Source organism: Aspergillus lentulus (assembly GCF_001445615.1).
Source record: "Aspergillus lentulus DNA, contig: Alt08, strain: IFM 54703, whole genome shotgun sequence".
Classification (NCBI taxonomy): Eukaryota; Fungi; Ascomycota; class Eurotiomycetes; order Eurotiales; family Aspergillaceae; genus Aspergillus; species Aspergillus lentulus.
Window position 1 is genome coordinate 4,950,234 of NW_028322118.1, and position 24,552 is coordinate 4,974,785.

Below are 24,552 nucleotides of genomic sequence, written 5' to 3' on the forward strand. Positions count from 1 at the left end.
TGGACACTAAATTCTTAGGATGTTTCACCGTCTCGTGAACAGCCACAGGACACGGCCGTTGTTCTTTAGATGGCCGTTCTCTAGCCATTTTAGGCGCTGTGTAAAGCGTAATCGGACTTTAGCTCTAGCCAAAGAGGGAAGTTGTCATACGAGACACAAGTGTGGATGAACAATCGAAAGGAAACTTGGGCAGGATTATCTACATTAAGACAATTGAAGAAGTAGCTGACTCAATAGTAGCAATGTATTTATCATACGTTCGACAGGAGTGGTGGACCACACATCAACAAAAATATACATCGGATGGAAAAAAGAGGAACACACACATTTTGCAAAGAGTTAAGGTTCTCTTGGTTCACTAAGCAAAAGTTGTCACTTAGTTACAACAACCTGGCCTGCTGGCCCAATGGTAAGGCGCTTGACTACGGATCAAGAGATTGCAGGTTCGAATCCTGCGTAGGTCATTTTTTTTCCGGTTCTTTTTGCCGCCTCCATTTCAAAAAACATCACAATTTGTCACCATTCTCTAGCCAAATCAATATTAAGTACCCTACTTAATATTATGTTTAAATATCATTGGCCTTATGAAGTGTCCTGAGTGTTGATAATTCACCGTGCAATGTGAGCAATGGGATTCTCCATTTTCTACGCAGTATATATATTTCCGCCGTGATTCAAACAACCATCGTTCGGGATGGGAGTTCTGTACGCTCTTTGATTATGGAAGACTTAAACCCAAACCCAAGGGCCTCAGTAAATACAATCCGCATTTGACATGACTGTTATAAAGCGGATGATTAACTCCCTTGCAGACCCCTCGTATATCCGTCGCATTATAGACGACCCAGCCACGTGGTGCTGCATCACTGTACGATCAATTCAACAAGGGAGGTTAAGTTATAGTGCTGATGATCAGCTGACGGGCCACCTGAAGGCAATCGTACCATGATATTTTGTCATTCATTACATCGATCATATCGACTATTATATTTATATTTATATACATATCCATCACAATGCTCTTACTCGGACCCAAATGAATACTTGAACATATCGTTACTGTCCATCAGCACAAAAGATTCATACCGAAGTCCTCTGTCGACCGGCGGTCGTTCAACGTCGCGGGTGACATTCGCCGAAACTTCGGCCCATCCCTCCCACAGAGCTCTCCAATAACATGCCTCAGCAGCGGGGGTGAGGTATCGCTCTCGGAAGGCTTTGACACTATTGTTGGCTATCCGCTCTGCCTTGTCCGGGTTCTGCAAGAGTTCGTCCATTCGTTTGGGGAGATCGGAGAAGTCTCTCTCGACTTCCACGTAGTTCTGTTCTGGACCGGAGGCGACGAGGAGATAGTGGTGATGTTGGATATACTGCAGCTTATGTGCGACGACAACCGACCGGCAGGCTTGACGGTATTTGAGAGATGCCGAGTATGCGCGGCCTGAGATCCAGATATCTGTTAGCCTGTGCAGCAAACTTGAAGCGATAACAGAGAAAAGAGGAAGACATACCCTCGACATGCCCGATAAACATGTACCGGCAATGATCCTCCATCGACAAGAAGTTGGCCTTCTTGCTCCAGTCCAACTCCTTCACATCACTCCAAGGCTTCCCCCGTGCAGTGTCCAAGAGCGCCCGACGCAGCTTCGGTGCAAAGCTCAGCTTCCCCCGCCAGACCAGCTTCTGCTCCTTATCCGCGAATTTCAGATTTGATTCCGCGGCCATGATGCGCTCTACGACCTGTCCATATGGGCCGATGTTACTCTTGGCCCAGGACCAGAACCCGAAGTCGGGCATCAAGATGACCGACTCCTCGGATGCTTTCCTCGATAGTACCCAGACCGGGTGGCCGACCGCGTTAACGTCGTCCACGCGATCTTCAATCGAGAAGATAAACTCGATCGTGGGGTGTGAGGTGCGATCCGAGGACGCGGAGAGCGCCCGATGGATAGATCCCAGAGTACCAACGATCTTGCGCCGGTGGTCATCCCCTTTTGCTCTTGTCGCCACGACGTACAAGTCTCCGTTGGAGATGATAGCGCGGGCCATGCCATCTTTGAATGGTATTGCATTCAGATCGTCTCTTGATATGCCTCCTCGCGACCTCCAATACTGGACCCCTCGGTGGATATCTTGAAAAAGACCGGGGAACGCTGCCTGGCATTGACTCTGGCTCAGGCCTAGGTTCTGGTCGTCTCGTCCGTACTGGAAACTCCACGTTTCAAGGTGATCTGGTTCCGATGGCGGTGCTGAGGCGAGACAGGTGAGGCAGTCGGCGCAGTGGAATGAAGTGGATGACTGGCAGGTACAGTGGCCTGCTGGGATGAGTTGTGTGAGGAGCGGGGGGACATTATCACGGTCCGAGTTCATTCCAAACCATATCAAATAGATGAAAACACCGCAAGCGCCAATGGCAACGGCCAATATCGTCCGCCGAAGGGAACACCAGCTGTTCCATGATCGATTCATGATGAGAGTGGTGCAAATGGCGAGGATGATCAAGTGAGATACCTGGGGAAGGTCAGGAGAAGACCGAACCCCCAGGCAGCAGATTGAGCCAGAGGCTCAGAGATTGCCTCAGCCCACATGGGGGCGGACTAGGGACTAAGGACTAAGGACTAGGGACTACGGGGGCTTTTTCCCAGACAGGTAAAGATAGGATCCCTGAACGGGTCCCCCAGTTAGCCTAGTTGCCTAAGTCAAGCGAAGGCTTTGTGGTGGAGGCTGGTGGGTTGGTGGACATTTAGACCCAACAAGATGACCCACAAGATCCTCGCCTCTAAACACTGTCGACCAACCGGGTGAGAAATTTAAGACAAGCGGTTGGTTAGTGCCTGAGTCAAGAGCCACTACAGCCACTAGCCAAGACCGCTTAAATGCGATGTAACCGTGGACAATTGTTCTTATCCCAATTAGGGGCATTGGCCCCAAAGTGAAGCAGCAGCTAAGAAATGTCCACCATGAGAATTCTGGTGGAGTTCAATGCATTTGAGAAGCTTTACTACTTTGTTTCAATTCCAAAGAACGATAGCACCAAACTAAATTCGGAGACTAAAAGCCAAGACTGCGGCCCTGTGGCCCTAAATACATGCGTATACGGTATGTACCTCGCGTCCTATCAAACGGCGGACTCCATTCAGCAACCCGTCACCCGGTCAATCTTGATCATACAGCCGTTGGCAATCTGCTTGCGTCCGCAATGGGCGCAATGGCCTCGGTTGCGAATGTCATTGTAGGCGTCCATCAAATCCTGGCCCATGACTTCGCAGTGGGGCCCGCTGACAAAAAGACCGCAAGTTCCACTGCAAGTTCCGGTGTTGGAAGCGCTGTGTCGTGTTAGCAAACATTCGAACAATATACTCTCATATCAGGGTAGACATACTCAAGGTAGGTGCTGTAGGTGTTGCTGGGTATCACCTTGCGATAAGCATCGTCGCAGCTCCCGCCGAGTCTTTCGCAAAAGGCAGAGCCCTTGCAGTCGACATCCCCTTCGGCCAGGGCCACCAAGACGTTGCCAGTCTCCGCAGAGGGCTCGGTTGAAACCATGACGGATTTCTCGCCATTGAAGACGGCGAACTTCTCACCCCTAGCGACAATTGGGCCAGGGACTGCGGCCGCAATGGTGGCCAGTACAGTGACGGCGTAGATGGCATTGATAAGCTGCATAGTGGTGCTTTTGGAAAAAAGGCTCTTGATCAGAGAAAGACAGAAAGATTGTATGGATTCTGGACGGTGGTAGATAGAGTTCCTGAGTGTGCTGGTTGTAAAGAAGTCGGCCAGAGGGAGCGAGTATCGACCCTTTTATGTCCTTCTGGCCTCAGAGAATCCGGTGATGTTGTCCTTTGACTGAACCTGAAGTTCAACATCCCGACAAGTGTCCAGCTTCCCATTGACTCCGCTCGTGGATCGGCGCCCTTGGGGTCGAAGGTTGGCTTCTCGACGGAGTAATTGTTACATCGCCTCGATAGGCCGGCGTCTCAGCGCTGATATCAGAAGTTGACGACGTGCGATAGACTGACGCAACCCAATCAGGTTGCTGTTCGGCGTATTCAGTTGGTGATGGATACTGCCAGCCTCCCTTACTGGCAGATATTCCATGACAGCCCGGAAGTTGGGCGTGAAAGGTCGCGGAAAGAGCCTGCCGCGGTGCCTCACATATGTCAGAGCTATCTCAATCAAGCACTGATCGTAGCACGAAGCTGCCTTGCCAGGAGATATCCGACGAACAAAGTGATGGCGTTGCGGAGACATGGGACGGAAGTCGAGATCGCTTTTGCATATCATTAACTGATTGGTATCAGACACTAGTGATAGTGCTTACTAGATAAGGGACTACGATGGGAGGGTGCGGTGGGACTGTGGGCTGGAATGACAAATTGTAGAGGCATGTCATCACCGTGTATGTTCATGGCCTTCTATATTCTATATTCTCTATAGCTGGCGGGAGTCCCACGAGGCAAGGATTATACGGAGCCCCCACAGGGTTACTTTAAGTGTGTTTTGCATCTGCCGCGGTGATCATTTGCCCAGTATGTATAATGCCCATCCCAAAGCTCTCAGGTGCTGTAGTTACTGGTCATGAAGCACACTGGAGCAGGCTGAGCAAGGCCGAGTCTTTTACCTATCTCAGACAGAGCAGTGACATATGTTTCAGTCCTCCAGCATACTTACAGACAACGATTCAAACTATATCTGATCAAGACTGGCAAACGATGTAGTCTCCGTGTAATTATGTTCTGCGTAGCCCAGAGTCCATGACAACGCACCGGGCAAACACAGAGACATCAAAAAATCAATGATCTTTCGACCTCAGTTGGAGTAGTTGTATATCCTACAACTATATAGAAAATGTATAGCTTTTTCCTAATCTGCCTAGTATTCCTAAGTACCCTCTGGCCACTGTATTATTAGCTCAAAACTAGAAGCCGAAGATACATCACGAATTTGCCTCGAGAAGTTTCGTTGATTGACACTGTGAAGCTGGATAGTTCTATATCGAATGATTGGTCCGCGTGCTTGTTGTTGCCCTGCCCTGTTCATATGGATCAAGATCCTTGTTGAACGACGATCAATGACCACGGTGCTTCAGCGATTTAAACGAAACCTCATTGCCGCCGGGCCTCCAGCGCAAGTACTGAGTCTCCTGCATAGTTGATGTTACATCGCGTTTAGAAGCGTAGCAGGAAGACTTCCATGTACAAGCTTGCCTTCGGGACCTCTCCGAATTGCCCCAGAATGGAAAATGGACAGGAAACAGCAATACGAAAGCCGGATGCCAAGGGTCGAGTGTCAGAAGTACGGCATGGTTCGCGCAGTAGCATGGACGATCATTCTGAATCTGTGAACTACTCCACTATACTAGGACCAGTGTTGTTGTTCTAAACAAGCTTGACGTTGGTAGAGACTGTGCCGCATCGCCTTGAGACAACACTAATGCACGGGCGTGTATATGCTACTTAGTGCGGGCGACGATCTCCCTCGATCCGGCGCGTGTCCACCACTAAGATGCCAATCAGGGGATATCCACTGAGGCCATGCATTTTCTGTATTGGTACCCTCCTCCGTTGTGCGGTTCGGGGAAAGGAGCACAGCGGCTACTCCACTGCGCAGTTGGCCCGTGGCCGTATACCAACAACCAGCTTACAATAGCCTCAAGCAATTGGTCAGTCCAGCATATTCCCTCTATGGAAGGACGCTTGATATCTCGGGATGGCCTTGCTCTTGTTGTGAGTTTGACTAGCTACCCAGCGTTCAACAACCCGTAGACCTCCAACTGTCGTGCTGTCTTGACAGCTCCCAACTGATTGAAATCGCGTCTATATAAGACGACCACTGACCCAACTTACTGGAGGTTAGATGGACAGACAGATCCATTTGCCAAAAACTCAATCCTGCTTCTCAAATAACTCCAGCTGTCACGTCTTCATCATGAAAGCTTTTACCCTTACTTCTCTGGGACTTGCCCTCTCTGCTCTTGGAGCATTGGCCAGCCCGGGGAGCCCTGTGTCTCCTACATCCAATGACTTGGATGTCAGAAACGAAAACAATCATCAGGTCAAGTACCCAGGAGTAAGTGTCCAAGGTTTATGGAGGAACGAGACGAAGGGCCTGATCTTTTCAAACTAGACTTGCGATCCAAAAACCAATCAATGCCATTACGACTCCCAAAGTGGGAACCCCGCGATCTGTCATTGCGACTTCAAAAAGGTGACTTGCCCTGGACTCCGTTACTCCAGGAGTATGCTAACTCCTACACAAAGTGTACCGACGCGATAGAGAGTAAATATTGCTATTTTGACTCGTACATTAGAAAGTGCGTCTGTCAGGAGAGGGAGACTCCCCCCTGAGGCGGATTGTTCTGTCCGGCTACTGGGTTGACTGTGAAGCAACCACTGTGTGGAGGAACTTATACAAGTTTGCTGCAGTCCAGTATATGTTATCCTGTCTTCTATGTTATACCAGCACTGAGTATGAACTATTATCTCAACTTCTAGTCGTATAATGAGTCGCATTGTATTTTCAACTCTGGTGTGGAGCACTACAGCAGTAGAGTCTATTGTGACCAGGATTCCCCTGGACAGTCAGCGAGTCTAGCCCCAGATATCAAGTCATGGATACGCCTCCTGCTGATCTTCTGCTGATCTTTGCTGATCCCAGTGGATCTCCTACCCCGAACGAGTGGCGTGTCACCAATCGTATACGGGTCTGATTTGGAGGCAGAAGATTGCTGCTGCCTGCCGTAAATACAGCATCCCGTACCATTCCTTGTCTATCCTTCAGCATGCCCCTTTTATAAAAAAGCATATTCGCTCTCTAATCCGCATTGCAGTATATCTCTCCTACACTCACCTCATTTCTAGAGATTCACCCTCCTGACCCTCATCTCCAATCGGTACTGCAGCTCATTCACATTCCTGACTCAGGATGCATGACTTACTAAGGGATTCACCAAGCTCACCACCGCGGGATAGTCCTGGCGGCTTTGCTGCATGCGCCGCAGCGGATCGGGTGGAGTTGGAGGAGGCTGCTCGAGCAGGGGATTTTGACCTCCTCCGATCTGTAGCACATAACCGAGCATGGGTTATGGGCCAAACCTATTGCCGGAGCCGGGAGTCCATTGACTCCTGCGAGCCATACCTGCATTCTCTGTGGTACGTCTATTACCAATGCGCCAGGCACGTCTCCCACGAAAGCTTTGAGCAAGACAGATGGGTCCTTGACATCCTCCGGACCAGGGGACGAGGGCCCCTAACGAGGCCGGCACCGGGCGCTGGTATCGATATTGCCAGGACTCCCGATGGGACTGTCTGGAACGATCTGCCGTTCCTTGCGACGGACATGACAGAGTTGTGGATTAACGACTGCGCGGCAATGGACGCAAAGCAGCGCCTCAATGCTGCGTCCTTCCTTGCGAAGCTTGCATCCACGCGCGTTGCAAATGATCGGCTTTGCCAGATTGCTCTGATACTTTTTCGTAATACATTTGAGTCTGTGCGTCCCCTTGGTAGCTCTAATGAGCCGGATGACGAAGACCCTCGCCGGACGATTCATGTAATGACTATCGCGTCGTTACTCCCATCTGCATGTGCCTGGATCCGAGAGGCCGGGCATAACATTATACTCCTATCTGACGTCTCATGGAATGATTGCTCTAACAGTACCATCGGGAGAGGTGGTTTCACCTTCGTCCAGTCAGAGCTAGGTCAACGAGCAGCGGGTGGCTTTAGTCCCTGGAGATGGCTATACTGGCTTAAGCGGTTACACCAGATCGCCGATGAAGCAGCAAAAGCGGACGAGAAGATTCTTGCAGAACAGGCCGGTAAGGCCATTGAGATCATGTTAAGCCATGTCAAGCAGAGGAACTCGCAGATTCTCAGGGTGTTTGAGGCAGCGGGCGATGCTGTGACCGAGGATAAGGATTTCTTGGGTCTGAAGAAGGAATGGTAGATACAGTACACCAGACTTGTCGTGATCCAAGGACTACCGTGTCCTTCTTTTCGTTCTTTTCTATGTCAATCGTTTTGTGAGTTGCTGTTCCCATGAGCGTGTTTTTACGCCCCGGTATATGATATAAGGAGAAAATGATTAATATAAGTAATTGACACTCCGGAACTTGAACTGGCTCCACACACGGTCTTGTGAATGTTATCTAAGTCCCTCTTTGGGGGTCGGAGCCAGCCGATGACATGGCCTTCCTCTACGGACGCCGCATATTGCGTTCCTTCATGTCGCCTGGCCAGCTAACACATTCAACCTGCATATAACCTTGCTTTACGAAAGGATTTGGTTTTGCTTTAGCGGAAGACTACAGCTTATAGTACGGCAATAAGAGTGCACCATGGGGAATGATCGATCAGAAACTCCCTCTTTGATTTTATCCTCATGCCTCATGCCTGTTCGAGCCCTATTATTCTCTGTCACCTGTCGAAGATCCTAAATCTTTTACCTTTTCACATACAGCATGCATGACACAGCCAATTAGAATTGGTCCAGGGGTTCGGGACAGGGATAACAACTGAACGAGTCATGGAGGCCCGGAAATTTATGCCACGTGTGGACGAAAGACGGTGAGATGCATTAGAGAATCGAATAACTACTGGTTGGCATTTTTTTCTTAGGCTTGATTAGTGCATTTGAAGAAGAAACAATGTGGACAGGGGTGGTGCTGATATTGACCAACTGAACAATAGGATCCCACGGGAGAACAATAGGGATGCTGCCATGCGAGTCAGGATCCTGGAGAATGTGGAATCTAGAAGCAACAGTGCCTGGATATCTGTCACAATAGTTGCAATGTAACCAAACATGTCTTGACTTCACCAATCCAGGCCATGGAATATCCCCTAGCACGGAACGTGGTGTCTGTCTGTCGTGCAACATTGGCAACGCCCGCCGAATAGGGTCGAGAATTGAGAAACACGACATCCGAGATCTCAGCAAGGGAGAAATCACACTGCATATGACCGACGCACATGTTGTGGTCCAAGACTCAACGGCTGCTGTCTGCTTCGTCTACTTAAGGACCGACAAAAGTCTTCGAGGACCACCAGTTGATCCATACTAGAATGGTCCTTCAAAATGAACTCCTGGATATCTCTCTTTGTGCAATCGCTGCTTTTCTGTACCACTGTCTCTGGGATCTTTAACAGAGGGGATTCCATGGTCAATGTGCAACCATACACTCAAGGGGTTACATATGAACTCGGCAATGTCACCTACTTTGCCAACATCGACCATCCCAGGGCAATCTTTAACCTGAACTACACCACTACTTCCCGACTTGTACCAGCAACAGTCATTTTGGTGAACCAGAGTGTGGTCACCGGCAGCTATCTGAAGTCTATTATTTCCAGTTACCTGGTCGAAGATGATGTCTTCTCGGCCGATTTCCTGCACGCAGTCTACCTCACATCGACTGTGTCAAAGTCTAGATTGGACTCGACGGCAGAGAAATATCTCGGGAGCCTAGGTGCGGCTTGTCTTTTACTAAACGCCAGCTCTTTCGATCGTATCCCCCGCAATGGATATGCGTTAAAGGACGACCACGGCACATCCCTCCCTCCAGGTCCGTTTACCATTCTCGTCGACAATGGGTACATCTCTTTCCTTGACACTTACCGACTGTATGTCGACAACTTTCGCACCTTTATTACTGGTGCATATCCCTCCAACGATGACGGCATTGGCTCGTTTACTGCCCTACCAGCGATGAATCCACGGCTCTGGGGGCCACTGATCCCCGTGCCCAGTCGAATTCATTCCTGGAATGACGTTCGGCCACTGGCAGGCAAGCGAGTCGCAGTAAAAGACCTTTTTGACATCAAAGGCCTACAAACCTCAGCTGGAAGCCAAGCGTGGATCGAAGTAACCCCGATTGCCAATTCGACTGCTCCTGCTATTCAACGATTGATCGACCTTGGAGCAGTGATAGTAGGCAAGTTCAAGCTAGCTCAATTTGCGTCGGCTGCAGATCCGTGGAATTGGACTGATGAACAGGCCCCCTTTAACCCTCGGGGTGACGGGTACCTCACCTGCTCCGCCTCATCCTCCGGAGGGGGATGCGGAGTCGCTGCGTACGATTGGCTTGACGCGGCAATCGGGACAGATACAGGCTCGTCTATGCGCCGTCCTGCTTCGGTATCAGGGACTTTTGGCAATCGTCGTAGCCAGGGCATGATGACGCTTGAGGGTGCTGTTCCCCTGAATGTAGGGGAAGATACTGTCGGGGTCTTCTCTCGTGATCCGGTTGAATGGGCGGAGTTCGCTAAAGCCTGGTATACCCCAAGCCTGCATCAAGATCCCTCGATTAATAGTCTACCACCTCTATCGGTACCAGACACAACAGCCTTCCCAAAGCGGATCTTATATCCAGTGGAGTATCTTCCTCTGGCCAATCCCGCAGCGCAGGCCATCCTCGATAATTTCCTTCGCGGCATGACAAGGGTGTTTAATATGACGATCGAACAGACAAATTTTACTGCGACAGCGAGCAATGCATCCATTTTCGCCGACGCCGTTGGAAGCCTCTTCGTGAACTGGAACCTCATCTACGACGCCGGGGCGACGCTACAGCTGTGGACCCAGTCCACCAAGGTCTATGGACCCCTGATCTCAACCTGGGCTGCGAGGAACGAAGGCCGCTTCCCCCCCGTCGACGCGCAATGGAGGGATGCGTGGATTAGGTATGATGTCAGCCATATCACCCAGGCAGTGTATGAGCAAGCCTTGCGGACAAAGGCCGCAGCAGTCAACTGGTTCCAGGATGAAGTCTTGTACCAGACGTCCGACTCGTGCTCAGAGGCTGTAATGATCTGCGACGGAGGCACCGGGGGCTTGCCGAGTTTCCGTGAGGTGGAGTTGAACAATAGCCCCAATGCCAGCTTCATGAATGTGTTTCCTGAGCATGCAGACGTGTCCTGCAGCGGTATCTGTACTTTGTTTGGGTAAGGAGCTCCTGCGCAAATGGGAAAGCGTGCTGACTGGCTGTAGGTGTGTGGATTTCACCATCCCCCTCGGACAGGTAGACTATTACTCGCCAGTGACCATGGTGAGGGAGCAGTGGCCGGTGACGATCAATATCATTGCGCGCAGAGGATGCGACTTTATGCTCTTCAATATGATCAAGAAACTTGCAGAAGAAGGAGTGCTTCGATCTGTCAAAACAGGAAGGATGGCTTTCTAGCAAGGTATAAAGACACTTAGTCTGTCACATCGTAGCCTCATGCGAGAGAGTTATACTTCCTCAAGAGTTCCTTTACTTGCCCACACCATTTTCCAGACTCCATAGCAATTACCTGGGCTGTTTTCCCATCGCGAGTTCTCATTCCTTTCCTGTAGCTTGAATGCTGTAGCACTTTCTCCAGAAGCCGCGGATCTCCAACTTTGGTTGCATAGTGAACCGCTGCCCATCCATCTCCTCCGTAGACATCGCCAACGTCGTCAGAGTCAAGAAGAATCATTGCGCTCCTTGTACTTTCGTGCTGCAGTGCTTCGATGAGCGGAGTGTTCCCGTCCTGGTCTTTTTGCTTCAACAGGGCGGTGCTCGGGTATAGCCGTAGGAGGGTCCTCAGAGACTCGCTCTCGTCCTGTATGCATACATGATGGTATACATTCTTCCCTGTTATGTCCTGTATGCTTAGGTTGGCACCGTTGCGTATCAGCTCCTCCACGCATTTCGCATCATCCAGAAGGTCGAACAGTGGCGGTCGTCCATCCTCGTCCTGCGAGTTGATAGGTAGGAAGTCTTTTCCGCTGTTCTGGCAAAGTAAGGCAACCGTCTGCCGTCTGCTTTCTCCTCGAGAGGATAATCCTGCGTAATGAAGCGCCACCTGTTGATTCTCCTGTCTTACTGCGGGATCAGCTCCCTCGGCCAGCAACAACCGGACGCAATCCACAAGACACCCCTGCGCGGCCATCATCAGCGGTGACTCTCCCCAGATATTGGGCTGATTGATGTTCAACAGCTCCGGATAGCATCTGCTCAGCTCGAGTGCGTAGCCCAAGCTCTGCAACGCATTCGACTCGACCGCGGCATGGATGATATTCGCATTCAGGTTGGACTGGATGAAGGGGTCGGCACCATGTTCGACTAGAATCCTCATCTTGTCGGCACGATTGGTCACTGCGGCCCAATGCAGGGGGGTCCAGTGGAACTTTCGGTCCTTCTGGTCGAGGAGATTATGGATCACTTTGCGCGCGCCGTCGCTTTCCAAGGCGGACACGCGGAACTGCTCGGTGATGGCCGCATACAACGGTGATCGTTTTTGGTATCGACTCTTCCATCGTGCCCAGTTTGTCCCCGGCGGAGCATTGTTCGCATTATCCAAAAATTCAATGAGGTCCTCCAGCTTCGGTCGCTCCGGATCGCTGGCGTCGTAGAGATCCAGAACAGCGATGTGGATGGGGGTGAATTCAAAGTCTTCGAGATAGTCGTCGTCTTTGGCGAATATGCGCACAATCTCTTTCTCTACTTCAGTTGCGTCTGCGGCTAGGGACTTGAGAATCGCCAGGTCGACCGGTTTTCTTTGTTACAGTCAGCTTTTGTAACATCATCATCTGCAATCATTGGGTTAGCGGACCTAGCTCCAAGGTCTGCGACTTCAGTATCAACGCCGATGTCGCAGAGATATTTTACGGTCGGTAGCTGTCTTGCATAGACCGCGGTCTACTAATATTAGCATTCGAATAGCTGAAAGGTAAGAGGAGGAGCGTTACATGTAAGAGAGACCATCCATCAGGGGCCGTATCCCAGGGTGAGGCCTCCCTGGATGAGATGGACATCTTCAGCTTGTCCAGGTTGCCATGTTTAACATATCGCATTGCATCAGAACCTTCTGGCACCATTCGATATGAGTTGAGATTGTACCTGAGCCTCACTCCTTGCATCGAAGCCAAACGTGAAACGGCTCGATGGAAGAAAGCGGATGGTAAGACTCGGGTCTGTGAGGATGTTGCTCCCGCACAGTCTGGCTCAGAGCATTCGATCCGTGTAGCCTTTGATTGCTTGAATATGCTCGAGTTGAACTTGGAGAATAGGTCGTTAGAAACCTCCATGCTTTGCTTGTGGCATCGGCAGTAGCAGTCGAATCGACAGGCGCGGCGAATCACCAGGGCACCTGTGTCGGCAGTCCTAGCTCTGTTGGCGCGTACAAGACTCGGACTTTGTATAGTTTCATCTTGATCTGGGACAGTGATCGACGAGGCCGACTCATTGAGACTCGAAAAAATGGATGTTGCTGGTGAGGCTGTTGAGCTGCCGATGCTTGACCCAGTCGATGAAGAGTTCCGTCGAGGCATATTCCACGCTCCAGGTGCCAATAATGAGCCGTCTGACGAATTCGCCGATGATACAGAGTTTCTCACGACCGCTCTTATGATTTCTTCCTGGTACGCGGCTGGTCGGCAGTCGACTGTCGGTGCAGGGTCGGTAGGTGTGCGAAGGAGAGGAAGATCACGCCGGTCAATCGTGTCTCTCGCCATCTCCTCCGCAACATTGGAGCAGATCTCGAGAAGTTGGGGATTTTGGCTACACATGGCCAACATAATTTCCCTAAGTGCATGAGTTTAGCAGACCGGTTCCTATTTGGCGTCTCAGATGACAAACATTTGAGCAACCGAGACCAAGCTGTGCAGCATTGCACACTGGCCCTTGATGCGGCCATCGATCCTCTCGAGGCTCGACTTGTGCTGAACCCATCTCATGCGTCTGATAGTTGAGCTCTCCGACCTGGCGATTTGTTGAAGTCGCTTCCTCAAGTCCTTCAGCGTCGCGGAACTCTCGTCAATGCCATTCTTCACCGTCTCCACCGAGATCTGGTGGACAACCCGACGACTTCGGAAGACCCGGTCAAAGCCTTTGAGGTTTTCTTCAAAAAGTGATAGCTGGTTGGATAAATCCGCTAACTCGCGCTCGCCATCCTTGAAGCTTCTTACCAGCTGAATTGTCTCTCCAGTGATGGTGATGAGGTTGGCTATTGAGCCAAGGAGTCCGATTGTGGTGATCGGGTCCATCCTTTTGCTACATTACGACCGGTTCTTCGAGTTGGACATTAGATACTGTAGCTCCAACAAGGACGATTCAGCTGCTCAAAGGGTGAGAACATGCGCGGTGCTTTGCAGGAGTCGGAAACCTCTGGCCGCAGAGCTTAGAAAGATCTAACACAAACCCAGCGGCTGGACTGGTAAATGCGCGGCAAATTTGATGCCCCTGGCCCCAAGATAGTGCACTCTGCCAATGGCTGAGCGCAGAAGGAACTGCGTGGTCTTAACAAGGATAGCAAGGTTCGTGGAGGGGCAGGCCGACGGCTGGCAAGAGGAGATAGGCACAGAGCCATGCACCAATGATCGGTGTCACCATGGCTGTGCGAGACTAAAATAAGCAAAAAAGGCTTGGACTGCATTGCTGGTCACCGTTTCGAGATTTTTGTGCCAATCATCTTTCTCTTAATATACATCAACCAACGAGAGGGGCCTTCTAACCGCCGAGCATTTTAGTTGTTTCATTGGGGTAAACCGATGCCACAATCCCTTTGTTGGAATGCATCTTCAGATTCATTCACATACTCTTCGATATTGTAAAAGGTAAGATCAGAATGAGTCCGGTTGCACTGCCCGTCGTTACTGCTCAATCTGAGGAGCAAGTGCTCCCGGATTCCACATCTCCCGATCTCCATCTCAATCACCCCACGGACGAGGAGAATCTTCGCATCTGGCAATTGACCTCGAATGAGTGGAAGGATGCTCTTACCATTCCTCAATATCTGGAAGAGTCTGCATATCTCATGACAGTTCCTTTGGCTCGCAATAAGGGCATGACACAATGGATCCTGGTGGATCGGAATCTTGCGCCAAATCAACGACCGATACTCGCTTCTTGTGAGACGTTTCGCAAGCTGTCACTGATCAGTGACCAAACGAAAACTAATCAACTTGTGGTTGTCCACGGCATTGCGAGTGTCTACTGCAATCCAGTCTATCGAGGACGGGGATATGCCTCGAGACTGCTCGAGGAGTTGAACAAGACACTTCCCACCTGGCAGTGTGCGGGAAAGAAATGCGTGGCCAGTGTACTCTTCTCGGACATTCAACCCAGATTCTATAAAAGCCTGGGATGGCATCCATTTCCAAGCGACCATATCGAATTTGAACCTGCTGTGATACAGCACGCTGCGTTGCCTGTCTATGCTGAGGATGTATCCAGGCTCTGTGCGGTCGACGTGGCGATACTCGGACACGAAATGTCACGTTTTTCAACGAACGATATGACCCAGTTGCTCATTCTCCCAGACCATGACCATATGTTATGGCATCACAGCAAGGAGGAGTTTGTGGCGCAGAGGCTCTTTGGTAAAGCACCGCTGGTAAAGGGCGCCATGAGCGGAGAACCTGGACACTTTGTCTGGGCCATCTGGACGCACCGTTTCTATAACCATCCAGACAATAGCCTCTCCGAAAACACATTATATATTCTCCGATTTGTCGTAGAGGGCGCAACCCTGAGTCTCAACACCGACGACGATCTCACCTATGAACAAGTCACGAGTGTGAGAGAGGTTTTACAAGCTGCTCGGGCAGAAGCGGCGGAATGGAGTCTGCACAAGATCAAGCTGTGGAATCCATCACACTCTCTGGAAAGAGCAATACAACTATCAGGTATTCCGTTCCAGCGCAAGCGTCGAACCCAAGACAGTATACCCTGTCTGCAATGGTATGGAGAGGGGAGTGGAAAGCCATGCTCGCTCAATTGGCTCTTGAATGAGAAATACGGCTGGTGCTAGTCAATTTAGCTTGCATGGTTCTTTATTCGAATTATAGTCTAGTCTTAGGTCTATATACAAGACATTCTTCCTCGTACAGGATTGTTTCACCATCCTTTCCGACGCCTTCCAGTGGCATGGAGATACGCGCCTCTGCTTGAAATCCAAAGCTTTGGTAGAATGGTACAGCGTCCAGTGTACTTTCCAAGGCAATAGGAAGATTCTCACTCTTGCTGCGTTCAATTCCCCAGTTGACCAACAGGGACCCTGCTCCACGCAGGGCATAAGATGGGTCAGTCGCAATAAAGCTAAGGCCTGGACGGGTGTAAGCAATCGTCAATCAGATAAACCGGATCGCACAAAACGTACGATAGCATGGCGTCTTTCCCATTATTTTGTCTGCTGCCTGCTCAACCTTCTCTGTCCAAGCGTTCAAAATAGCCATATTGGTGCCTTCAGGCCATACCCATGGCTCTTCCTCATATACCGCCGACTCAGAAACAGGACGACACCATTTGGCAAAGCTGACAACTTGATCATCATCCTCTCTAACCACTAGTACCTCCCATTGCGGATCCCGAATTTCTTTGATGACTTTGTCGACTAGCGACGTCCATAGCCCCTTTCGCACGGCCGGCGTGGGAAACTGGGCCAGCAGCATGCCATTGGTGTGAAATGCCGCCATGTGAATATCGGCGATGCGAGGAGCATCTGCTTCTGTGGCTGTATCAAGCGTGAATACCATATTGGAGCACTTCGGACGCGACGAAGATGTGAAGTTACAGACTCATTCTATCCTGAGCCCAGCTTTAAGAAGTGTGCAATGTCACCTCGCGCGGGGATGAATCCTCTGCAGACGACTGAAGTGACAGTGAAGGTAGCTGGTGGAATAGGCTAGTTGCGGGGTCGGCGGGGCACGTATATATCTCAATCAAGCTGGAGAATCAGTATCCATTAATGCTATTGCTGTCTCTATATCAGGATAATAGGATGCAAATATCCTTAAATACTAACGAGCAATTCAATGTAGCAATATGATTGTTGACAACGACAGCCAGGATATCTAGTTGCTTGTCCTAACATTTCGGATCTGAACAGCGGTTTTTGACTTGATCGAGGTGCATATTACTACTTAATGCAGATATATGATTTTCCTTTCTGAAGAGTATACACTGTATTGAACTGGTCGGATACTCCCTGCAATCACGGCTTTCAGCTTGCGATCAGGGCTGCTATGAGAGCAGAGTACTACTCTGTGCAAGGAGATGTACCCATCTACGACTCTGTACGATCCCGTTTATGGATCGCATTTGCGTCAAGAATAGTACGATGGAATCGGCCTTTAACTATACTACACCGATGCTTTAAACCGTAAAGCAGTATATCCAGCCACAAACCGATAGACTTGTGAGAATGGACACAGCCAAGGAGGACAAAGCTGAAAAAGGACAAGCAGCATACACTGGTCCATCGCCCACAGCGCTAGACACCCCAGTAGCGACTGAAGATGAGATCCGGGATCTGGAACGTGTCGCAGTCAGCCTGCCAGCGCGGGTTTGGCTTGCTGCAACAATTGGAATGGCAGGGCAATTTGCATATTATGGCACACAGAGTCTCTCCCATAAGTGCAGGAGCTGCCTTTTCAAAGTAGTCCACACATCTGACTTACTACCCTTCTGGTACTAAATTCTATAGAGAACTATTTCCAGAACAGCCCGGGTGACCTCATACCTAGCGCAATGGGATTAGGGATTCTTTACTTGTAGTGCTATGGTCTGTGGTGGCAGGGATGATGTTCCTAACAGCTTGCACGTTTCGAATCGCATTCCAGAAGTACTAGGTGTAGATATGCTCAGTGGAGGTAGGTAGCATGAGAAAACAGTGATATTACATTTATGAATGGACAAAAATTAACTAGATAACTAGATACTGTTCTCAGCCCTCAGGAACAGATCATGCTCACAAGGCTGCAGCATCGTGTGCCTCGACTAGCGCGGATATAGACAAGAATGCTGGACCATGATATTGATGTCAAAGATAAAGTAATATTTCGAAGCACAAGCATTATAGCAATCCCCTCGTGCCAGCCAGTCCACTTGTAGGGAAGCATCAGTGACCATTCGCCCTTTCCACATCTTTCTTCCCTGGAAACTGCTGCAGAGCAAGAAGTTGCTTGTCTAGATGGGTCAATACCCTAGGCGCTACCCCTTCAGCCTCGTCATACACGATTTCGAAACACACGTTACCCTTGGCTCGTATCCTCGTCTCGGTGGCGATAGTAACGACCAGATTCATAACGTCCCGTGCCTCGACAGTGAGCGTGTCCCCTTGGGGCATGCCAATGTCCCAGTACACTTTCCGAAAGGAGACATTGCGTCCTTCATTCGCTTTGGGTAGAGTAAGATCAAATATCAAGTGAGAAAAGGGCGGGACTTTCATTGTTGCCTGTCTCCACGCCTTACTGAGGGGCCGGATATCGAGAAACTCGCAAGTGGCAGTGCCATCGACACTACCGGTGGATCTGCGAGTGACGCGAGAATCTGGATTACGGCAGGCTGCAAGCATATCAGGGTTGGCTAGAGGCTGTAGTAAAATCAGCTTCACCTTCCGCGTCCGCGGTACTGGGTCTGGTGAGGCCCCCGGGCCTCCAGTGTTAAGGCTAGACAGCCCAGCTGTAATATGAAATTCATTCAGATCATCAGGGTCGGTGACAAGTTCTAATTCAGTCATATTGAAAATCGAAGAGGGGGAAATCCAGCTGAGTCAAGAATGATTCGTCTTTATCGATGCACAGATGTCAACATTCCCAATGAAGAGGGGTAAGTTGTGGGTAACGGCTAAATGCAGGTGGAGAAAAGGCACCGCCACTTTATCAACTTATACTTAAATGACACAATCTTACGAGGGCAGAAGCACATAACCATCAATATTGTTGTAGATTATGTCAATTAATCTCCTCACGATCTCTGAACAGCCAGCCCCTCTTCAAAAGACGAATATCCTCCTCGTCCCCCTCCGCACTAGCCACGAGAGAAGCCTTAAGCTCAGCAACTTTCCGTATAGCCTCATCATACTGTTCATTGCTAATCCAGCCATCTTCATTCACACCGCCAATCTGGTCCCGCCAGTGGTTCACAACCTTATTCAAGTCAAACCACAGCTGTTCCTGCTCATGAAAGCCATCCAGTTCAGCCTCGGTGAACCGCACCGGGCACGGTAGCCCCTTTGTATCGGGTAAATGAGGCCAATACTCAGTCATGCGGACTAATGCCCCTTTCAAGGTCATTAGGTTTCCGTTCCATTGTCTGCCCGCCCGATCCACAAGGTGTTGACGCGGCAGGAGGATCGGGTCACGAAGAGCTTCGAGATGTGGCTTGTTCAGGTGACCATTGAAAATACGGTAGTAATAAAAGAGCAGACGCCGGCGATAAAGTTCACCAGCTTCAGCCTTTCCCTGGGCTGAAAGTGATTCATAGTCCGATGGAAGAGACGGTTCTTTTAGCTCGGGGGATTGTTCGGGATCTGGGTTCTCAAATGCACGAGGATGACCAGCGACCAGCAGACGCGGCTCGACTGTTGCATGCTGCCAGTCGATGATACAAGAGATGGCACCGGAGTCGGGTGAAATGAAGATGTTATTCGGGTTCAAATCTCGATTTTGTCAGCCGGATTGCGCGACTTCAATGGAAGAGACATACCTGGATGACGGAGAGTCGGCCGATTAAGTGGGTTATCAGGCTCTTTTGGAAGGAGATATGGCGCTAATGTAAGGTATTTATCTAGAAGGCAGAGGTAATCCTCTGGAGACTTTTCCCCGGGAAAGACTCCATTATGTGGAAAGTCAAGCTGTACTGGCTTTCCATACTGCCGAGTCCATTCGATTTCTTTCTCTGCAATCGAGACCAGGTACTTCTTGGGGTCATTCCCTGGCGCGGATAGTCAGAAATGGTCATCGTGAGATTAAACCATGAGGTGAGCGTACAAGGTCCACGGTAGAGATTGAGACCAGCTCGTTTCCCATACCAAAACATGTAATCCGCCGTTGGGCCGATGCAGAACATCTCCGAGTCGCGGTTGTTCTCGGCGCTGGCACTGTACAAGGCAGCTTGAAGTTCAGGAGGAACATCTTTCTTGAAGTAAATACTCCCAATCGACCCAAAAGGGATGTCAAAAAATCTTTTTTCAATCTCAACAAAACTGGAGGCGAGTTTATGTAAGTCGCGCTTGTCCATGCTCGGCCACTTGGTCTCTAAACCAACACCTGGGGCCTTCTCCACGACGATGTACTCTACACCGACAGGATTGCTCTCCGAAGAGGAATATCCGTACAGCTTGGGTACAGGGATACCTTTGGAGTGAAGATAATGGAGAGTGGCCGCTTCGCTAGCGGTCGCATAGTGCTTGGGCCCCGCGATTCGATATGGAACTTTGGCAATGGCCTCGAATCCATCATCGAAAGCTAGGAGGAAAACTCGATTGAATATCCCTTCAGCGAGCTTGGTAAGGCGCTGAACACGCCCGTGGCTAGGGCCGATATGCTTTTCTGCCTCTCGTAGAAGAACATTGGGGTCGAACTCGACGTAGCGCTCACGTAGTCGAATGTTCTCATTGTAAAGAAACCTACCAGAGTTATATGAGAAAAGCTCCGGATTAGCTGACGTACCTAGATGAAAGTTGATGTTTAGTAGCAGACGGCTTTGAAGGTAGAGGTACCGGCATACTGACCCATGGAGCGGGAATGTGAGTAGATTGAAAGCTCACGCCAAATGGAAGACCAATAGCGTTGATTGATTATTTGCGTAACCATTTTCAAGGCAATGCTCCAGTAGTTGACGTTAAATGTCAGAGACTTCCTTGAAAGACCGAAGAGTGTCGGGGAAATTGAAAACACGTGTGGATGCAAGGGATATACCAGCAGTGATGGTTATTGCGAGATAAACATCAAACTCAAATAATTAGAGTAACTTCTCTTGGAAATTGCTTTTTTCTCAATTAGAATCTGTCATTCCTATGAGTGACGTCTCCTTTCCAATAACCTCTAAGATAAGCAGCTACAGCTTAAGTACGAAACAGCGTGGGTAGAGACCGGGTCAGGACCCAACAATATATATATAGCACCTAAAGATGCATTTAAGGCATATCAAGGTTGGATAAATAGTGGTTCGGGAACTATAATCCAACTACACTCTCTTGTATCTACTTTAGTTGTATAGCTTAGTTCATGTTGCCCGTTGATCGTCCATTTCAGTGTAGAGACTTGAAGTTGTTGAAGATGGAATAGAGCCTTACAGTCAACAGAAAATACTAGACTAGGACAAAGAAATGAGGAGAAGTCTACGAGATTAATAATGCACTAACCCAGAGGCTAGCACGAGCGGAGCAGGTTAGTTTCCTTGCAATGGACCGATCCTTTCCTGTTTCTGCGTACAATGCGCAAGGCTGAGCCCCGTTACCCTTGGCTCTTGACTCAAGCCTCGCAGTTGATCACCCGTTATGGGTCGTACAGTCTATTTTGAGGGTAATCCAGGCGTACTATGGCGAGCCACAGCGGACTGTAGTACATTAGAAGGCTATTCGCAGGGCTGAGATGAAATCAAGAGACAGAACCGATGGGTGGAGACGTTATGTAGAACGGAATAGATCGTTATCGGTGGAATATTCCGACACTCAAACAACCACGAACGGGTCTCAGAAGGCCCAACAGTGCCCAGACCGCGTGGCTGGAATCAGGAGCATTTTCATTGGTCACAGATTTCAGCTCGACTGCTTATCCTTGTTGACCGTGACAGTTCAACCGCAGAGGTACTTAAAATCTTACGCTTCTGCTGGCGGTGGCACAGTCCGGTTTCTGTCCTACACCCAACAGCATCATTAGAAACATATTACAGGAGTTCCCTGACATTTCTGACATTCTTGCATTATGAACTCATCTACAGTCGCTTCCATCCATCACGAACCCTACTGTCGCTTCAGATAATTCAAAACCGCCGTCATGGCGTCCGAATCGCAGCAGTCGAAGGAGTATCTTCTGCCTCCTGTGTCCGAGTTGCTTCGCCGAGGCGACACCACTCATAATAATGATCGTAATGATAATGAAGACGACTCATTCCTACCCAAGTCGTGGAATCCCTTTGACCGCAGTCCATCACCCGACCGCGACTATATCCGCTATCAGCCCGCCTCTTCTACAAACGACGACCCCGCTTCACCTCCGACACAACGCGAGACCCCGTTTGGCTTAGGAATCACCAATACCTTCCCTCAATCCCCCTATAAGTCTCCTGATGATGCCGACGACGGCGACCTTGCGACCAAATCCCCGTATCCCGAATCCTCGGAGCCCTCGCCATTACAGTACCAGACGTCGCAGACGACCCTATTGCCCCATTCGCCGGAATATATAAAATGTCCAACACACCATGGAGTAGTCCAGAAACGATTGTCATGGGTTCCCATCACAATCTTGGTCCTGGCGATCTACTCGACCATCTTCTCCGGCATCTACCTGGTGCTCGCGCTGGTCAAACCGCGCTACGGCAAAAAGATCGGGGAAGACGGTGGCCTGGCGCCGTCCACAGCCAGCCTACTGAGTGCACTGTTCGCTAAAACCATTGAGCTCTCGTACGTGACCGTCTGCGTCGCATTCCTGGGGCAAGTTTTGAGTCGTCGGGCGATCACCAAGGGGTCGCGGGGCATTACTATCTCCGACATGAGCATGCGCACCTGGATCATGCAGCCAGGCTCTCTGATTGTGCATTGGGAGACTGTGCGGTACTCGGCGCTGACAGTGCTGGGCCTGATCACGTTGACCGCGACCTTGGTAGCGATGCTCTATACCACGGCAGCAGAGGCGCTAGGTGGGTTTGCTCTGATGAAAACAAATGTGTATACTGACGGTGATAGTTGCGCCCAAACTGCGGATGGGCCCACTCGAACCTCGGGTCTTGGTGGGAAACGTGTCCACCGAATTCGCCAACCCGGAGTACCTCAAAAATCATTGCGCGACCCCCGTCACTCTGGCCACGGACCCGGAAGAGGCAGGGAACACCTGTTTGGACCTGGAACTGGTCGGACAGGCGTACCACAACTACCAGGCGTACATCTCTGCATGGAGCGACCTGGCTAAGAGGAAGAACCGGACGACGTCAAACCTCGCAGCGCGGCCGCCCCCGACGGGCTCGCTATACGATAACACCACCGTGACAGGAAGCTGGATTGACATTGGCAATATGACTGAATTGTCGCTCAAATACGGTCGAATGGTCAATAACGTCACCGCCGCAATGCCTCATGCAGGAGTTATCGCCGCCGCGACCGACCCGCGCAATGGCATCCGCCAGCCGGCCGATGTGACCGGCGAAGGCAACTTCGAGATCGAGGCCTCCGTGCCCTCTCCGGCCGTCAACGTCCTCTGTGTCGGGATGACGGAGGAGGAGCTCACCCCTCTGGTATACGAGAGGTGGCCTGACGTGCACAACTTCAACTCACTGACCTGGGATTACGAGGGACACAAAAACGTCCCCGTCGACTGGTTTAATCGAACGGTCGTCGATGACCTCTTCGGGTGGGACCCCAACGCCAACGCCCAAATCAAGCAGACGCCTCCTGTGTTTGGCAAGTTGCCCATAGCCAACAATACCATCACCAATAGCACTGGTTTCTGGCCCACAAATGCCATTTACATTCTAGGAGCAGCACCAAATGAAACCATGACACCGCCGTATGTGCTGTGCGCACTCAAGGCGAAATTGTCCCCCGTGTGTTCGACCAGGTATTCGGCGGCCGCCAGTGGAGCTTCCTTTTCAACCAGGTGCGAGAATCCTGCGAATCCCTTGCAGTATAATCACCGCAATCAGAGCGCCCTGGACGGAGTGTGGGATGGCAACTGGAAGAACGTGGCTGGCGAGTGGGCCAAATCATTGAGTTTGAACTCGGGTATCACCGACGGCCGTGCCAGCAATGCTCGCCTCCTGATGCAGTTCCTTCCGGCCCTCGATAATCGAACAAAGACCTATTCGCTTGACCCCAAGCTACCATCGGTTGGAGAGGCGCTTGCGGTTCTGGCAGGCAGTACCCTGCTCCTTGGGTCGAGGAATGCCCCTTTTGTGCAATTCTTCAACTACACCAAGACCGATAACGTATCCTCTGCACTTGCCGAGCCCGTTCCGCAGTATTTCGAGGCCACAGTTCGCGCCGTGGGATATGCTTCCGGGGGGACGGTGGACTGGCAGAACGTGTTCTATTTGATCCTGGTGTTTGCCTTTTTGACAAGCGCCATCATTCTTGCATTCATGCTGTTCGAGGTGCGTGGACGACAAATCACCGACTTCACGGAACCTCAAAATCTGTTCGCGTTGGCGATGAACAGCCCGGCCACCGCCAAGCTGCAAGGGGCGTGTGGTGCAGGACCGCATGGCCGCCAGCTCAACGAGCGGTTCTATGTGGCCATGGAGGAGGAGGATGAGCATTACTATATCCGGACCAAGGCCGAACAGAATGTACGGCCGGCCTCGATGAGAGCCAGCCGCTCCATGGCGTCGATGGAGGTCGAGGATATGCCGAAGGCTGTCAGTCCCGCCATGGATGAGTACCGGCGGCTTTCCAGTAGGAGCAGTCTTTTGTCGAGATTTTATTAGGAATGTTTGTTATGACCCAGCAAATGATTTGTGGTCACGAATGTAATGTTAATGTCATGAAATTTCCATGTGATTTTGAGTTAATTCCAGGAAACGCCATACTGTACAGTAGCTAGGATGCCATAGGCGCAGTTGAGTTCCATCTCATGAAGTGAGATCCT

At 50.5% G+C, this 24,552-nt stretch overlaps 10 protein-coding genes and 1 non-coding gene across 11 annotated transcripts; 5 read left to right on the forward strand and 6 right to left on the reverse strand.

The window, feature by feature from the left end:
• The first annotated feature begins 392 nt into the window (after positions 1-392).
• Positions 393-464, forward strand: ALT_t099. Its single transcript has one exon. It is a non-coding gene; the product is annotated as a tRNA-Arg (tRNA).
• A 558-nt stretch (positions 465-1,022) lies between these two features.
• Positions 1,023-2,469, reverse strand: ALT_4815 (uncharacterized protein; the record flags this gene model as incomplete). The annotated part of the gene is made up of 2 exons (XM_089599803.1): positions 1,023-1,456; positions 1,512-2,469. The coding sequence occupies 2 exons, from the start codon at positions 2,467-2,469 to the stop codon at positions 1,023-1,025; spliced, it is 1,392 nt and encodes a 463-aa protein (XP_089456141.1).
• A 667-nt stretch (positions 2,470-3,136) lies between these two features.
• On the reverse strand, positions 3,137-3,666 carry ALT_4816 (uncharacterized protein; the record flags this gene model as incomplete). The annotated part of the gene is made up of 2 exons (XM_033556940.2): positions 3,137-3,326; positions 3,383-3,666. 2 exons carry the CDS (start codon positions 3,664-3,666, stop codon positions 3,137-3,139), a joined length of 474 nt encoding a protein of 157 aa, XP_033412831.1.
• A 3,258-nt stretch (positions 3,667-6,924) lies between these two features.
• ALT_4817 (DUF3632 domain-containing protein) lies at positions 6,925-7,947 on the forward strand (the record flags this gene model as incomplete). The annotated part of the gene is made up of 1 exon (XM_033556941.2): positions 6,925-7,947. The coding sequence occupies one exon, from the start codon at positions 6,925-6,927 to the stop codon at positions 7,945-7,947; it is 1,023 nt and encodes a 340-aa protein (XP_033412832.2).
• A 1,131-nt stretch (positions 7,948-9,078) lies between these two features.
• Positions 9,079-11,182, forward strand: ALT_4818 (amidase family protein; the record flags this gene model as incomplete). The annotated part of the gene is made up of 2 exons (XM_033556942.2): positions 9,079-10,943; positions 10,990-11,182. 2 exons carry the CDS (start codon positions 9,079-9,081, stop codon positions 11,180-11,182), a joined length of 2,058 nt encoding a protein of 685 aa, XP_033412833.2.
• A 37-nt stretch (positions 11,183-11,219) lies between these two features.
• ALT_4819 (ankyrin repeat domain-containing protein) lies at positions 11,220-14,010 on the reverse strand (the record flags this gene model as incomplete). The annotated part of the gene is made up of 4 exons (XM_033556943.2): positions 11,220-12,522; positions 12,579-12,664; positions 12,715-13,549; positions 13,604-14,010. 4 exons carry the CDS (start codon positions 14,008-14,010, stop codon positions 11,220-11,222), a joined length of 2,631 nt encoding a protein of 876 aa, XP_033412834.2.
• Positions 14,011-14,591: 581 nt separating this feature from the next.
• On the forward strand, positions 14,592-15,776 carry ALT_4820 (uncharacterized protein; the record flags this gene model as incomplete). The annotated part of the gene is made up of 1 exon (XM_089599804.1): positions 14,592-15,776. The coding sequence occupies one exon, from the start codon at positions 14,592-14,594 to the stop codon at positions 15,774-15,776; it is 1,185 nt and encodes a 394-aa protein (XP_089456142.1).
• A 31-nt stretch (positions 15,777-15,807) lies between these two features.
• Positions 15,808-16,500, reverse strand: ALT_4821 (GNAT family N-acetyltransferase; the record flags this gene model as incomplete). Its single annotated transcript, XM_033556945.2, has 2 exons — positions 15,808-16,070; positions 16,125-16,500. 2 exons carry the CDS (start codon positions 16,498-16,500, stop codon positions 15,808-15,810), a joined length of 639 nt encoding a protein of 212 aa, XP_033412836.2.
• Positions 16,501-17,864: 1,364 nt separating this feature from the next.
• ALT_4822 (uncharacterized protein) lies at positions 17,865-18,485 on the reverse strand (the record flags this gene model as incomplete). Its single annotated transcript, XM_033556946.2, has 1 exon — positions 17,865-18,485. One exon carries the CDS (start codon positions 18,483-18,485, stop codon positions 17,865-17,867), a length of 621 nt encoding a protein of 206 aa, XP_033412837.2.
• Positions 18,486-18,699: 214 nt separating this feature from the next.
• On the reverse strand, positions 18,700-20,474 carry ALT_4823 (phosphotransferase family protein; the record flags this gene model as incomplete). Its single annotated transcript, XM_089599805.1, has 4 exons — positions 18,700-19,406; positions 19,454-19,681; positions 19,738-20,375; positions 20,419-20,474. The coding sequence occupies 4 exons, from the start codon at positions 20,472-20,474 to the stop codon at positions 18,700-18,702; spliced, it is 1,629 nt and encodes a 542-aa protein (XP_089456143.1).
• A 1,273-nt stretch (positions 20,475-21,747) lies between these two features.
• Positions 21,748-24,391, forward strand: ALT_4824 (uncharacterized protein; the record flags this gene model as incomplete). The annotated part of the gene is made up of 3 exons (XM_089599806.1): positions 21,748-22,612; positions 22,659-23,505; positions 23,566-24,391. 3 exons carry the CDS (start codon positions 21,748-21,750, stop codon positions 24,389-24,391), a joined length of 2,538 nt encoding a protein of 845 aa, XP_089456144.1.
• Positions 24,392-24,552: the final 161 nt, after the last annotated feature.